This window comes from Physeter macrocephalus, chromosome 7, assembly GCF_002837175.3.
Source record: "Physeter macrocephalus isolate SW-GA chromosome 7, ASM283717v5, whole genome shotgun sequence".
NCBI lineage: Eukaryota > Metazoa > Chordata > Mammalia > Artiodactyla > Physeteridae > Physeter > Physeter macrocephalus.
The window spans coordinates 52,860,368-52,875,439 of NC_041220.1; the positions used below are offsets into that span (position 1 = coordinate 52,860,368).

Genomic DNA, 15,072 nt, shown 5'->3' on the forward strand with positions numbered 1-15,072 from the left:
AGTCCGCCTGCCAATGCAGGGGACGCGGGTTCGTGCCCCGGTCTGGGAGGATTCCACATGCCGCGGAGCGGCTGGGCCCGTGAGCCAAGGTCGCTGAGCCTGCGCGTCCGGAGCCTGTGCTCCGCAACGGGAGAGGCCACAACAGTGAGAGGCCCGCGTACCACAAAAAAAAAAAAAAAAAAAAAAGTTTAAGTTTGCTCTCCCTGGGCACAAAGTAGGAAAAAGAGAGGATGGGTTCAAACATATACAGGTACTTATTACAGAGGGACATTGCCCATTGCTAAGCCTTCCAATGAGGGTCCAGAGTTAAAATTTGCCATGGCTGTAAGTGCAACAGGTGTCTAATATTGCTCTTTCTCCTGATAGAACACTTCCTCTTAGAATGAGAATTGTGATTCTTCCAGCATAAAACTCATAATATGTCTTTCTAATTTATCAGCCCGTTAAATGTACTCTCCTCTTGCTTTTTCCTACTGTGAATACCTATTTGGCAATGAGGATAATTAAGTTATATTAAAATCAGCAAGAGCTAAAGAACTGTGTCTGACACATGGCTTTCCATTCTCAGGCCATTTCTTTCATGTGGATATTCGTCCCCAGTTTCCCAGCCCACAAAAATTCTGCCCAATCACATAACAACTCCACCGTGAACTAAATCCAGAGGGAATCTCTACCTCCTCTGACAGCTGTAACATTCAGTTACTTTGTTGAAATCATACTGCTCTTCCTGTATTGAAACCCATTTAGGGAAGAAACCATGTTTTAGTCATTTCTGTATCGCCCACACACACATACACACTAGCATCCATCCGATAACGGAAAAAATGTTTGATAAGAACGTTATCAGGGCTTCCCTGGCGGCACAGTGGTTAAGAATCCGCCTGCCAATGCAGGGGACACGGGTTCGAGCCCTGGTCCAGGAAGATCCCACATGCTGCAGAGCAACTAAGCCTGTGCGCCACAACTACTGAGCCTGCACTCTAGAGCCCATGAGCCACAACTACTGAGACCGTGTGCTGCAACTACTGAAGCCTGCGCGCCTAGAGCCCGTGCTCCACAACAAGGGAAGCCACCGCAATGAGAAGCCTGTGCACTGCAACGAAGAGTAGCCCCTGCTTGTCACAACTAGAGAAAGCCCGCGTGCAGCAACCAAGACCCAATGCAGCCAAAATTAAATAAATAAATAAATTTATTTTTTTTTAAAAAAAGAGAATATTATCAAACATCCAGCCCACAAAAATTCTGCCCAATCACATAACAACTCCACCGTGAACTAAATCCAGAGGGAATCTCTACCTCCTCTGACAGCTGTAACATTCAGTTACTTTGTTGAAATCATACTGCTCTTCCTGTATTGAAACCCATTTCTTTCATGTGGATATTCGTCCCCAGTTTCCCAGCCCACAAAAATTCTGCCCAATCACATAACAACTCCACCGTGAACTAAATCCAGAGGGAATCTCTACCTCCTCTGACAGCTGTAACATTCAGTTACTTTGTTGAAATCATACTGCTCTTCCTGTATTGAAACCCATTTCTTTCATGTGGATATTCGTCCCCAGTTTCCCAGCCCACAAAAATTCTGCCCAATCACATAACAACTCCACCGTGAACTAAATCCAGAGGGAATCTCTACCTCCTCTGACAGCTGTAACATTCAGTTACTTTGTTGAAATCATACTGCTCTTCCTGTATTGAAACCCATTTCTTTCATGTGGATATTCGTCCCCAGTTTCCCAGCCCACAAAAATTCTGCCCAATCACATAACAACTCCACCGTGAACTAAATCCAGAGGGAATCTCTACCTCCTCTGACAGCTGTAACATTCAGTTACTTTGTTGAAATCATACTGCTCTTCCTGTATTGAAACCCATTTCTTTCATGTGGATATTCGTCCCCAGTTTCCCAGCCCACAAAAATTCTGCCCAATCACATAACAACTCCACCGTGAACTAAATCCAGAGGGAATCTCTACCTCCTCTGACAGCTGTAACATTCAGTTACTTTGTTGAAATCATACTGCTCTTCCTGTATTGAAACCCATTTAGGGAAGAAACCATGTTTTAGTCATTTCTGTATCGCCCACACACACATACACACTAGCATCCATCCGATAACGGAAAAAATGTTTGATAAGAACGTTATCAGGGCTTCCCTGGCGGCACAGTGGTTAAGAATCCGCCTGCCAATGCAGGGGACACGGGTTCGAGCCCTGGTCCAGGAAGATCCCACATGCTGCAGAGCAACTAAGCCTGTGCGCCACAACTACTGAGCCTGCACTCTAGAGCCCATGAGCCACAACTACTGAGACCGTGTGCTGCAACTACTGAAGCCTGCGCGCCTAGAGCCCGTGCTCCACAACAAGGGAAGCCACCGCAATGAGAAGCCTGTGCACTGCAACGAAGAGTAGCCCCTGCTTGTCACAACTAGAGAAAGCCCGCGTGCAGCAACCAAGACCCAATGCAGCCAAAATTAAATAAATAAATAAATTTATTTTTTTTTAAAAAAAGAGAATATTATCAAACATAATGTTTTGTTGAGAGGGGTTTAGAAGTTTAGGGCTAGAGTTGCATCGCTAGAGATAATTTCAGAGAAGTTGCCTTCTCTACCACTCTCCCTAAAACAAGTTTGAACAAATATTTAAAGAATTTTTATTTGAAGGAACAGCAAATTGTTAGCCTATCTGGTATCTTAACATGTCTTGGTCTAGATCTGTATTCAAAAGGCATTGACTAAATATTATGTGCTGAATGAATGAACAGTGGTGAATCATAATAATGTTAGTTTTTAGGGATATTATCTCCACAGTTTTCAGAGATGTTTTTGCTGTTATTTTTTTCTTTGATAGATGTGTTAGTAATCCTAAGAATGAATACACAGAGACTAATCTTAATTCTTCCTACTTTGAAGTTTGGAGGAAAATTAAGACCTGCAATGCCCTTTATACAGTATTAAAATCCAGACCATTTGAGCAATTTCTCCAAACTCATACAAGAAGTTCTAGAGATACCAGAGGCTGATGTGTGCAGAGATCAGTTGACTAAGATGTCCTATTCTCTGTTCAGGAGACTCATAGCTAATAGCCCATTTTCATTTAGAGATAAAAATAAAACACGAAATAACTAAAGTCTATTATTCTTTCAACTAATGAAGAAAAAAACTACCTCTACTTCCTTCTTTCTAGAATGATAAATTCCTTAGCCAAGGTAGTATAAAAATCAATCTGGGGTGATTGTAGTAGGTTCTCTTTCTACCTACAAACTTATCATTGCCTCTTTTATAGGTGACTGTGGACCAAAAAAAAGTCAACCATAAGATGATTTTGTGTAAAAATGATTAGACAGATACATACCGTGCTTAAACTAATACGGCTACGAGGGCAGATGGGACTTAAACTTCTGCTTCGACATCGACTTAGAGATCGCACTGAATTCCACTAGAAAAAGAGAAAGAGAAAAATAGTCAATAGTTTGTGAAAGCCCAGGTGGCTTAAAACAATACTCATATCCCATAGAACGAACAAGAGGTTTTTCTGATATGATTACACTTGCCCGTCACTGGTCGTCAGTATAAGTACACTCATTTGCTATAGCTGCCCAATATTTGACAATAGCTCTAGGGTACTTCTCAAATAAAATCCCATTACAATGAACTTTGGGATATTCAAATTCATGATTCTAGTGGAACTTTGTTTTGATGAGTAAACTGTTAGAAATTACATTCAAGTTTGCAAGTGTTGGAGAATGTAAGCTCCATCTGGTCAGGAATTTGTGTTTGTTTTGTTAATTGCTGAATCCCCAGCACCTAAACACAGAGCTTGGGTCGTAAATAACTGTTGAATAAAATGAATTAATGAATAAGTGAGTGAGTGAATCACTACTGTGGCCCACCTACTGTCCAACTAAGTTAATGAACAAAAAGAAAATTTTATTTCCTATAATGAGATTTTACGAGTCAAAGTCTTCTCATCAATTCCGTCATTCAACCCTTTCCCAAGTTCTTGCTTTTAGGGTATTTTCTTTGTTTTAGGAGTTTAAGCTTGGGTAAATATTGGTGACATACTTGAGGGGAGATAAGAAGGAAGTTAAAAGGCAATTGCTATTTGATGGAGAACATAGGAATAGTGGCTATTTCCTCTCTCTCCCTTCCAAATTGCACTGCAGACAGTTTACAACAAGAGTTTCTTAACAGAGGGTAATTGCTGTAAGGGCAAGAAGCACGTTTTATGAGCTCATTCACTGTAGAGCACGTGCGATTTCCAAGTCAACGCAACCCAGGTTCTATGGGCTCAACTCTTACAGCACAGAATATTTTCATTGAGATACTTTACATTGAGATATCTCATTTTCGTTGAGATACTTAAACATTGGGATGTTTAAGTTTAAGTTCTTAAGTTCTTTTAAATACACTACTCCGCTTCTCCACTTCATGTGTGAAAAGCTGCCATGAAGCACTTCCCCTATCTTCCAGGTCAAAGAGAACAGGAACTGAGACCACCCAGATGGTGGCTTTGCTCTGGACCTGGGAGCTCCTCTCCTGAATTCACTTCACTTCTAGGAAGGGCACGGTAAAACTCCATAATGGGAACAATACAGAATATCCAAGCACCCGTAGCAACCAGTTCCAACATCCTCTCCCCACCTTAACACACACACTTACACACTTGCACACCTAAGACTCCATTCTGAAGGCTGTCCAATTATTTAACATGTTCAAAACATTCTACAGCCAATGTATATAGGAAGCAACCCTCCAAAACCGATTGGCTCTTCTCTCCCCACCTCCTCTGCCCTCTTTTTCTCCATCCCTCCCCTCCCTACACATCATACCAAGGAGAGAAAAACAGGACACATTCATCATATCCCAAAATACAGAACTATCAGTAAAAATTGGGCCAATTGTTTTCTGATCGTTAATCGATCACTGTTAAATGCTTAGAATTGTAGAGGGCCTCTAAAAATTGAGCTCAGGAGGCTTTGCCCTTATAATAGCATAATATTTCTAAGACAGAGGAGGCAAATAGGACCAGTTCTATCTTGTAAATAAAGCAATAAACAAAGAAATGACTGCCAGGAAATGATGAAGACTCATGGAAGAATCAAAGAAAAGAACCTGTTCTTTCCCAGCCAGTCCCTTTCCTCTCCTTTGTACGAAATCTTATCAAATAACCCTTTATGAACTTATTTTATAGAATCTCTGAGTTTATAAATGTTCTCGAACTTGTGAATCAAACACTTGGGATGAATTGTCACTATGCAAGGCCACCGTACAAAAGCCCCTCTCCTGGTGACAGCTTCTCCCTTCATAATGACACAGTCATTCTCCATGAGAGCAGGCCACACGTGATAGAAGACCAAGGGAGCCGTGAAATCGGAGTCATAGCTTCGACGGTACCTATTTTAAACACCCAAAAGAACAAGAAAGAGAAGGTAAGCAGTTATGCAACCTAACTGGGAGGGAAGGGGACATCAGTGTAAATTTTCATCTTTTATTCTGCTCACATTTAGATAAATATGGATCCTGATTCTATTATTAAAGAGATAGTTGTGGGCTCCTAGAATAGGAACCAGTGATAACAAAGACCCGACATGGGCTCACTAAAAACAAGTCATGTCATAGAGAACAGACTGGTGGTTGCCGAGGGGGAGGGGTTGTGGGAGGGATGGACTGGGGGGTTGGGGTTAGCGGATGCAAACTGTTATATTTAGATGGATAAACAACAAGTTCCCACTGTATAGCACAGGGAACTATATTCAATATCCTATGATAAACCATAATGAAAAAGAATATTTTTAAAAGAATGTATATAGAGATATGCATATGTGTAACTGAATCACTTTGCTGTAGAGCAGAAATCAACACAGCATTGTAGAAGTGCAATGTGCTATCACTGCACAATGGAGCCACCCCAACACAATACTGTAAATCAATTATACTTCAATTTTTTTTAACTGACAAAAAAAAGTCATGTCAGACTAGTCTTGTTCCTTCTCAGGATTACAAGAATTGTAATTCAGGGAAATGCTAGAGACAGAGACCATCTAAGTCCCACAGGCAACCTATAAGATTTCTCATGCTGGAGACTTCCCTGATGGCGCAGTGGTTAAGAATCCGCCTGCCAATGCAGGGGACACGGGTTCGAGTCCTGGTCTGGGAAGATCCCACATGCCGCGGAGCAACTAAGCCCGTGCGCCACAACTACTGAGCGTACGCAATTACTGAGCCCGCGAGCCACAACTACTGAGCCCACGTGCCGCAACTACTGAAGCCCGCGTGCCTAGAGCCCGTGCTCTGCTACAAGAGAAGCCACCTTAATGAGAAGCCCATGCACCGCAACGAAGAGTAGCCCCCGCTCGCCGCAACGAGAGAAAGCCCACCCGCGCACAGCAGCGAAGACCCAATGCAGCCAAAAATAAATAAATAAATAGATATATTTATTTTTAAAAAAATTTAAAAACAGAATTACCATATGATCCAGCAATTCCACTTCTAGGTATTTATCCAAAGAAAACTAAACACTAATTTGAAAAGATATATACACCCCCATGTTCATTGCTGCTTTATTTACAATAGCCAAGATGGACATCTAAGTGTTCATTGATGGATTAATGGTTTAAAAAGTTGTGGTATCTATACAATGTGATACTATTTTGCTATTAAAAAAAAGAGAGAATGAAATCTTGTCAAGTAAGACAACATGGATGGACCTCGAGGGCATTATGAAATAAGTCAGACAGAGAAAGACAAATACCATACAATCTCACTTATATGTGGAATCTAAAGCAAACAAACAAACAAAAACCAAGCTCACAGATACAGAAAACAGATTAGTGGTTGCTGGACATGGGGGCAAAATGGGTTAGGGAGGCCAAAAGGTACAAACTTCCAGTTACAAAATAAATGTCATGCAGACGTATAATTGTTAATATAGTTAATAATACTGTATTGCACATTTGAAAGTTGCTTAGAGAATAGATCTTAAAAGTTCTCATTGGAAGAAAAAAAAATTTTGTAACTGTATATGGTGACTGATGGTGATAAACATTTCACAATATATACAAATGTAGGATCGTTATGTTGTAGACGTGAAACTAATACAATCTTATATGTCAATTATACCTCAATAAAAAAACTTTAAGCAATAAAAAGCAATACATGTCTGTATTTCTATAGCACTTTTCTTTTTTATTTTTAACATCTTTATTGGAGTACAAGTGCTTTATAATGGTGTGTTAGTTTCTGCTTTATAACAAAGTGAATCAGCTATACGTACACATATATCCCCATATCTCCTCCCTAGCACTTTTCTTTCAAAGAGTTCCAAACAGACTCCAGGTACTCATTAGTTCCCCCCCAAGACCAATATGTTCAATGAAAATCATAACGTCACCTGTGAAGCACATTTGACTGAGAAGGAAAATGACCCCAGAAGAGGGCCCTGCCCTGTAGTACAGAGAAGTATATGGCTGGGCCTGAAAATCAGGTAATGTCTGTTGATTTCCCCACCCAGAGTTCTTTTCCCTAGATTGTTCACAGAGAATACAGAGAAGCTTCCCGGACCGGGGCACGAACCCGTGTCCCCTGCATCGGCAGGCGGACTCTCAACCAATGCGCCACCAGGGAAGCCCAAGATCATTTATTTATAAAGAATCCCTTAGCTTCTGCTCCTATGTCTCTTACTTGCAATCATTAAAAATTTCTCCATCGGCCCCAAATGCAATATCGAGGGGTGGGTCTAAAGTCTGCATTGCAAAGGCAATGCAACATATCTCCTGGATGAAGTTACTGAGGAGGCAAAAGTCAACTTCAGGAGGGAATGAAATCTTGGGATTGACATCCATGGCTCGGATCACATCCTGAAAAACAAAAAGATGGCATCACCTTGTTACCAACCTGTGAAATACACACTGACAATCCTAAGGACGTTATGACTGCTGGGAAGGGGAAAGAGCATGTGAGTGAAAACAAGGTAAACTAGAAGAGAAGTGCATGTGCTGAAAGGAGGAAGACTCATTAACAGAGAAGGAGGAAAGATGACAGAGGACAAATGACATACTAAAAGCCAAGGAAGTCTCCACAAACAAAAAAACTAAAGCAAAAACCCTTAGTAGCTTTTATTTATTATTTCCTTATTTTTCTATTCTGGGTAAGTTATATAATTGCCAACACAGGACTCTGACTTGTTCATAAACTATAATAATAACAATTATAATAGCTTGCTCTTATTGAGAGTTTACTCTGTGCCAACTCTTGTGCTAAGCAAATTACCTGCTTCCTTTCATTTAATCCTCTCACAAACTCTATGGGATCATGACCATTGTTGCTCCCATTTTAAGATTAGAAAACTAAAGCACAGAGAGGTTAAGTAAACATAAACGTGCAAGGTCACACAGCTAGTAAGTGGCAGAACCAGGATGCAAATCCATAACTATCTTTCCCAAAATCATTGCTCCTAAGCACTATGGTATTCTATCTTCCAATCTTAAGAGCCTGTCTGAAGAATAGAACTAGAAAGCTCAAAATATTTTCCTCATAATATGTCTAAGAAAGAAAGAGCCAATAATGACTGGTTCTACAAAACACATTGGAGGCTCATTCCTCCTCTTCCATTACATAGATGCGACACTAAGCTGGATGGATTTCTGAGTTATTAGTATTCATTATAAACAGCAGCAGCAGCAAACCAGTCCCAATAAAAGACCCAACACTTACATTAACACTGCTTTGGGAATCATATAGATCAAGATGACAAATGATATAGTCCAAGACAGCATCCTCAAAGTCATTTGACCCTGCATAAGACGGTGTCAGCGATTTCCTCACGCGGATCTTGAAGTGTCTGAATGCCACTTTAGCTACATGGAACGCCTCCTGCACATAAAAGTACAGCAAATTTATCTGGTGGGAGGAGGTAGGTAAAGAGGTCCAAAGCAAGGACTGAAGAAAGAATGCCCAACAAAAATTCAACATCATATTGGACTTCTGGTAACTAAACCCAGAGGTCAAAACTACTTTTAATCTGGGAGAAAATACATTATCTAAATTTTGGAAAGTACATAATACATATAAGACTATCCATATTCACTAATTTCAAGACAGTTGACCACTGTTCTGGTAATCCTGATTGCAAGAAGCAGGACAATGCAGGCATTCAAGGAAATAAAATCACCTGTGGTTACATAAATACTTGAAATATACTGGTTGATGCTTTGATCCCACACCAATATCATATTACCGGTCAAGAAATAAGAGAAAATGATCAATCTAGTGGTCACGTCATACATAGACACATATCAAGCGTCTGACGTGTTTCCTGGCATATATTAATTCAACAAATATTTATTAAATGCCTCTAATATAACAGGCACAGGGAAAACTCAGTCATGCATGAAAGATATAGCCTCTACAATTACAGAACTTTAACCAACTCAGTACATGATTCTTAATTATATAAATTATATATAAATTAAATAATCCTTAATGGTATAAATTATTTTTTCTGTAAAAAGCCAGATAGTAAATATTTTAGGCTTTGCAGGTCACATAATTGTCTCTGTCATTTTTTTTTTTTTTTTACAACCCTTTAAAATGTAAACTCATTCTTATATGTTGGCTCTCGGGTGGTATTTCTCTTAGAATTACAGATCAGGGCCAGATATGGCCCAGGGGTCATAGTTTGCTGACTCCTGATATACATGAATAAATATAGGATAAAGTCCAGTAGATTCTGATAATTCCGCTCTCACACCAATATTTTGTTTTGTTTGTTAATATTTAGCTGTTCTCATTACAGACTCTTAGTATCTCCGTATGGCACGCACAGAATAAATGCATTTGCTTTGGATTTTAAGATTATATATGAGCACTTTTTAATCTTGCCATACTCAGGTAGTTAGCAGTTCTAGTAACTACTCTTAGTGAAGAGTGAACACAATCACAGCCTTTTGATTTTTCTAAGAAGGGAAGGTAACCAATCAAATGATAGCCCTTAGCAATAATATATCCATTGTGCGTACATATACCCATATTACAATAGAAGATCCAGCGCGAATCAACTTGGTATCTACCCATCTGAGATAGTCCTACATTTATGGATGCCTCAACAAATGTCTGGTCAAAATAGATATTAACATATATGAATAGTTATTGAGTGTGAAAAATAATTCATCGCAAATATCTGTAATGGAAGCAAGGCAGGGAGGGAGGGAGGGAGGGAGGAGACATATGGAAACCCACCCTCCTTCAATGACCTCAGGCCCTACCAGTCTTTCTTAAGCCGTCCTGTTCAGTTTACCCAAACACCGCCTGGCCGCAGCGCCCTTGGATCGCGGAAGTGCAGCGGCGCGCGCGAGGCTCACGTACCACTGCCGCGATGTAGATGATCCGCTGCACCATCTCGGCTTTGTCGATGCAGCGCCGCAGCAGGCACTGCGCATCCAGGCGGGCCTGGGAATAGGCGTCGCTGAACCGGGACAGCAGGGAGGCCTTGCGCGCCACGCTGGACAGTTTGGCGCGACTCGGAGACGGGCTCCTGACCTTCGCGACCGTGGTGGAGGGGCTGGTGGACCGTCTGCGGCTGCGGCTGTGAGGGTCAGGGCTCGGAGACCGGCTCCTGGCGGACCTGTTGGTGAGCAAGAATCAGGCAGGGAAGCGCTCTGATTCCCTTCACTCTCTCGTTCCTAGACTCGGCTGCTTCTCTCCCCATAAACCAGAAGTCGTGGGAGCAGGGAGAGCAGCTCTCTGTGAGAGGCACTGTGTCTCCATAAAGCCTCAAACAGGACCACAAACAAAAAACAATACTCTATATTTGCCTGGTGCATTAGAATTTATAACACACTTTCACTCACTCAGCACATCAGTTTATCCTTCAAGCAGCCAGGTAAGGTTATCATTGATTGTTGGCCCTTTTACAGATGAGGAAGTTGAGGCTCCGAAATGCTAAGAGGGCTATCCTAGAGTAACACAGCTAGCAAGAGCCAGAGTTAAATAAAAAGTCAGATTTTTAGTATTTCTTACCCCAACCTTGGGCCACTAACACATCACTGAGCTTTCTGGTATAAAATGAGACGAACGCTGATGGAACAATGAGAAAGAAATTCTGTGTTCTCCTTCCATAGCAATGGAACCATTTGCAGTCATTTTCTCCTCTGCAGGTCCTCCATTTTCACCTACATAATTTGTGCCCTATTTCGGGATGGTGGGGAGGTTATCAAGTGATCTAATACATGTGGGAGTACTTGGTGAATCGAAAAGCATTGCATCAGTGAAACGTATATTGCTACCGAGTACAAAGTAAATGATCAGACTAGCTAGTCCAAAGGGAATGGGCCACCAAAAAGAGAAGTTTTGTAGAAGGAACTGTGGGGCAAAAGGTAGTACAAAGCAGACTCTCTGAAGGTGGAAAGGGAAAAAAAGCCCTCATTTATAGTGTTTGCCAGTTTCCACGGTGCAACAAATACTCTCACCATAGCCAATTTCAAACTATCTATGTGACGTCACTGAACCCAGAGTTAGGTAGAAATGCACAGAATCAGTTCCCAGAGCTAGTACAAGCTGGCACTCGCACAACACTGATGGAGTGATTCCCCAAAATGAAAGCCTAAGGTGACATTTAGGGGAATGGAGAACAGGGTTACGGGTGGCTTTGATAGCCTGAATCTGGGCACACTGTGGGGCTGGGTGGGCGGGGGGAAGAGAGGAAGTGTTAGAAAGAAAAAGGAAAATGCAGAAACTCCAAAGAGAGAAACACTCTACTTTGTCCTCACTTAACACTGTCTGAATGACCTGTCTTAACGTTCTGTCCATCAGTAGAAGGGAACTTCACATTCCCTTACCTACTCACTCCATCAAACAAAGGGAGATGTAAAAAGGCAATACCCTCTAGTAAAATGACAGTTGGTCATCCTGGTGAGAGAACTCCTAGAACTCAGAGAACAGGACCCTCCCCCTATCATGGAACAGTCTTTCAACATGGGTACCGCCTTTTGCATTATAGACACTCAAATCTGGTATCAAGACAAAGAACCTTCCTTTTGCACATCTTTGTTTCATTCCTTAAGCTTCAATGTCAGTCCGAAATTAATTACTGCCCAAGTATTGTCAATCCACGAGGTATTTTCTCTATGGAAGGGTGAAGTTAGAGAAAACAATCCCTCTACAATTCAAAGTTTTCCATATTATTGGGGTTTGCGCTCAGGATGTCATTTTATTTTTCTTTTTTATTTTCCTTTTTTCCTTTTCCAAGCCAGGCTTTTATCACTAACTCAACAAAAGGAGCTTAAATGAAAAGATGTGTGAGAATTTGTCAGACCTTCCTTGGAGTACAGATTTTTCAGCGGACAGAACAGCTATCTCGTCCTTCAGCGTTCGGAGCTGTTTCTCATAATCGTATATCGCTTCTGCCTTCCGCTGGTCTACGCTCCACCTGTCCGCGCCCATCTGCTCCGAGCCCCGCAGCTCCTCTCTCCTACGCTCGGAGCCCCGCTTCTCTGAGCTCCTATGCTCTGAGTGTCCATGGCAAGATTCCTCCTGGGCTTGAAGAGATTTAAGCCTGAACAGAAAAAAAAGGTTTGAAAGAAAAGAGAGAAAGGGAGGGATGGAGGAAAGGTAATAAACAGCAATTGGCCTACTTAAGGAGGCTGCTTTATTTAGTGTGCCGTTATTGCCCTGGGAAACTCGGTTGGAAATACATGGGATCAAACACAAATTAACAAAGAGCAGAATTGCCAGGGTCAGGGTGCCACTTCATGTCTGCGGCTTGCATGGAAAAAGGCTCCTGAAGAAAAGATAGGCATGCGAATCCTCTAGCCAAAGCAGAGTGGGCAGAGTCACGAAGTCTTGGCAGAGGCAAAGCAGAGACATACTCTTCTACGTTGGATGGCTTCACTGCACAAAACTCTAGAAGCCTGTGACCTCCAAAACCTAGTCCAGAAGCTGGTCAAAGATATAATCTATTCTCACTAGCTCTTCTATTCTCTGAACAGATGGAATGTGGGGGGAAACTGCAGTGGAAATTGAATAACATCCACAACACTAAGCAGAAGTGTGGACCTATGAAAATGATGTACTACTATGGAAAGGAGTAAAGCTTTAGAAATAAAACTGGCATCCTCATTTATACAAAGAGGTACGGCCATCATACAAGGGAGCAAAAGCCATAAGAAGAGAACATGCTGTGATGAAAATAACAATGGTGTAAGAAGAAAAGGGAAGGGGTAAGATGAAGAAGGATGTAGAAAAGCTAAAACTGCAATAGCAGAATTAAAAGCTGCCCTAGAAACAGTAAAGAACAGAACTGGTGCTGTAGGGAATTGCTGAGTAATATGATCAAAGAATTTGAGAAGCTATATCAACGAGGAAATGAGATTAGTGCTCCAAGCTAAAATTTCTGGATGTTCCTGAAGAAATCAGAACAATTGGAACATGTATGAAGGCAATAGAAAGGTGTGTATGTATGTATGTGTACGTATAGATAGATAGATAGATAGATAGATAGATAGATTTGTTATTTTTTACTGAAACTCCCATTTGCTCTTTTTGGGGGGAAAAAAAAATCAAAGTTAGATTGAAAAAAGTATACCCTTAAAGGATCACTGTTTATTTCCCCCTTCTAGAATTTATCTTTAGAGGATAATCTGAAATATAAACTAAGATTTGACACAAAAAATTATTTCCAATGTTGAAAATTGGCATCAAAGTAAATATTCCATGTGAGCAAAATACCCCAATGAGGAAATATGATGTACCTATTTAAGACTAAGCTCTGCTTTATTTTTTCTTAGTAATAGAGAAAAATAATGTTAAATGAAAAAATGGGGTCCACAACTGTATACTTACATTTTGTTGTCTTAACTTTATTTTTAATGTACTAATTGGAAGAAATAGCAAATGGTGACAGTAACTGGCTCTGGAATTCTGAGGGCTAAGGTTCCTTTCCACTATGCTGTACTTTGAAGATTTTCTATAGTAGATAAGTATTGTTTTGTAGTAAGAAAAATATATAAAACATTAATAAAAACATTGCTGCCTTTCCTCTTTATGGACAGATTCTTTCGTATTGTAATGGAGCATCAAAAAAGCTAAATTCAAAGGTTAATCAACAGCCTGCAATAATCCTGTCATTTTTTTTTCTTACTGCTTTCTTAGCTGATTTATTTCCTCCTCTGCAATCGGAAGGGATATGGCCGATCTGTTCTTGGTTTCTTCAAGAGTCTTTTCAGTTTCAGCCATACTGTAAGGGAAATCAGTAACTACAGACAGATTTTCCAAAATTGGCAGACTTTCTAAATCAAGGCATAGGTTCTCTTGGGAACTTTTGCCGTATGATATATATTCAATATAAACAACATCAAATTATAAGACATCTGCATTCAATTAGATGATATTACAAATATTATGGCACACTAGTATGCAAAAACATGCTAGCATCTTTCCTCGATGTCAAACACAAAGAAATTACAGAGCTACTACCTCTAAAAGGCTATGTAATAATTGCTGGTATTAGAATGTAAAAGACAAACTTGTTCAGTTTCTCCTTCTCACCCTCCTAATTCATCTGCTCTAATTACACCGAATCCCCAGGTTGCCTCTCTCTATAAAATCTCCATTTTTCTGTAATATACTAATACATATTCTTATTACTTTGCACTGTAGAGTTGCATTTGACTTAGTTTTCCCAGATTTACTAAATATAGAAAAATTATTTGCCCGTCTATAAAAACGTCCTCCACAATTACACTCGACTACCAAGTACTTCGTGTCTTCCTGCCTCTGACTTCCACCACTAATTGAGCACAGTTTTCCTGAGTTTTCAACCTAGCTTAGTCCTTGTTAGTTTCAAGGACTCTCCTCATTGCAGACAAATCATAATAAATCATACTACTTCTTTAGGAAATGAGAATGTGATGGATGCCATTGGATGAAGACCAATGGTTCTCAATGAGGTTGTCCTAGTACAGTGAGAGATTGTGGATTGGCAAAGGATTTTGGACTTCTCTGACCTTGCATCCCTGGAACACCCAATATCTTTCATCACAGTAGTTCTGAAGCTAAGAGATTGCAACTGCTATCCA

At 40.6% G+C, this 15,072-nt stretch overlaps 1 protein-coding gene across 4 annotated transcripts in view; it reads right to left on the bottom strand.

The window, feature by feature from the left end:
* The window catches only part of SPATA18 (spermatogenesis associated 18), a 40,919-nt gene that overhangs the window by 4,658 nt on the left and 21,189 nt on the right, over window positions 1-15,072 (bottom strand). Inside the window, exons 5-11 of one of the 4 annotated variants that reach the window (XR_002893061.3) lie at window positions 14,136-14,231; window positions 12,312-12,551; window positions 10,364-10,622; window positions 8,714-8,872; window positions 7,682-7,857; window positions 5,222-5,395; window positions 3,354-3,437 (exon numbers count right to left, since the gene is read on the bottom strand). Coding sequence is in view for 3 of the 4 variants with exons in the window: in XM_007107857.4 (XP_007107919.2) it covers window positions 3,354-3,437; window positions 5,272-5,395; window positions 7,682-7,857; window positions 8,714-8,872; window positions 10,364-10,622; window positions 12,312-12,551; window positions 14,136-14,231 (1,138 nt within the window). In the remaining variant the exon portion in view is untranslated. The remainder of the gene's footprint in view (window positions 1-3,353; window positions 3,438-5,221; window positions 5,396-7,681; window positions 7,858-8,713; window positions 8,873-10,363; window positions 10,623-12,311; window positions 12,552-14,135; window positions 14,232-15,072) is intronic. The other 3 variants (XM_007107857.4, XM_024132009.3, XM_024132010.3) reach the window with 3 other exon arrangements.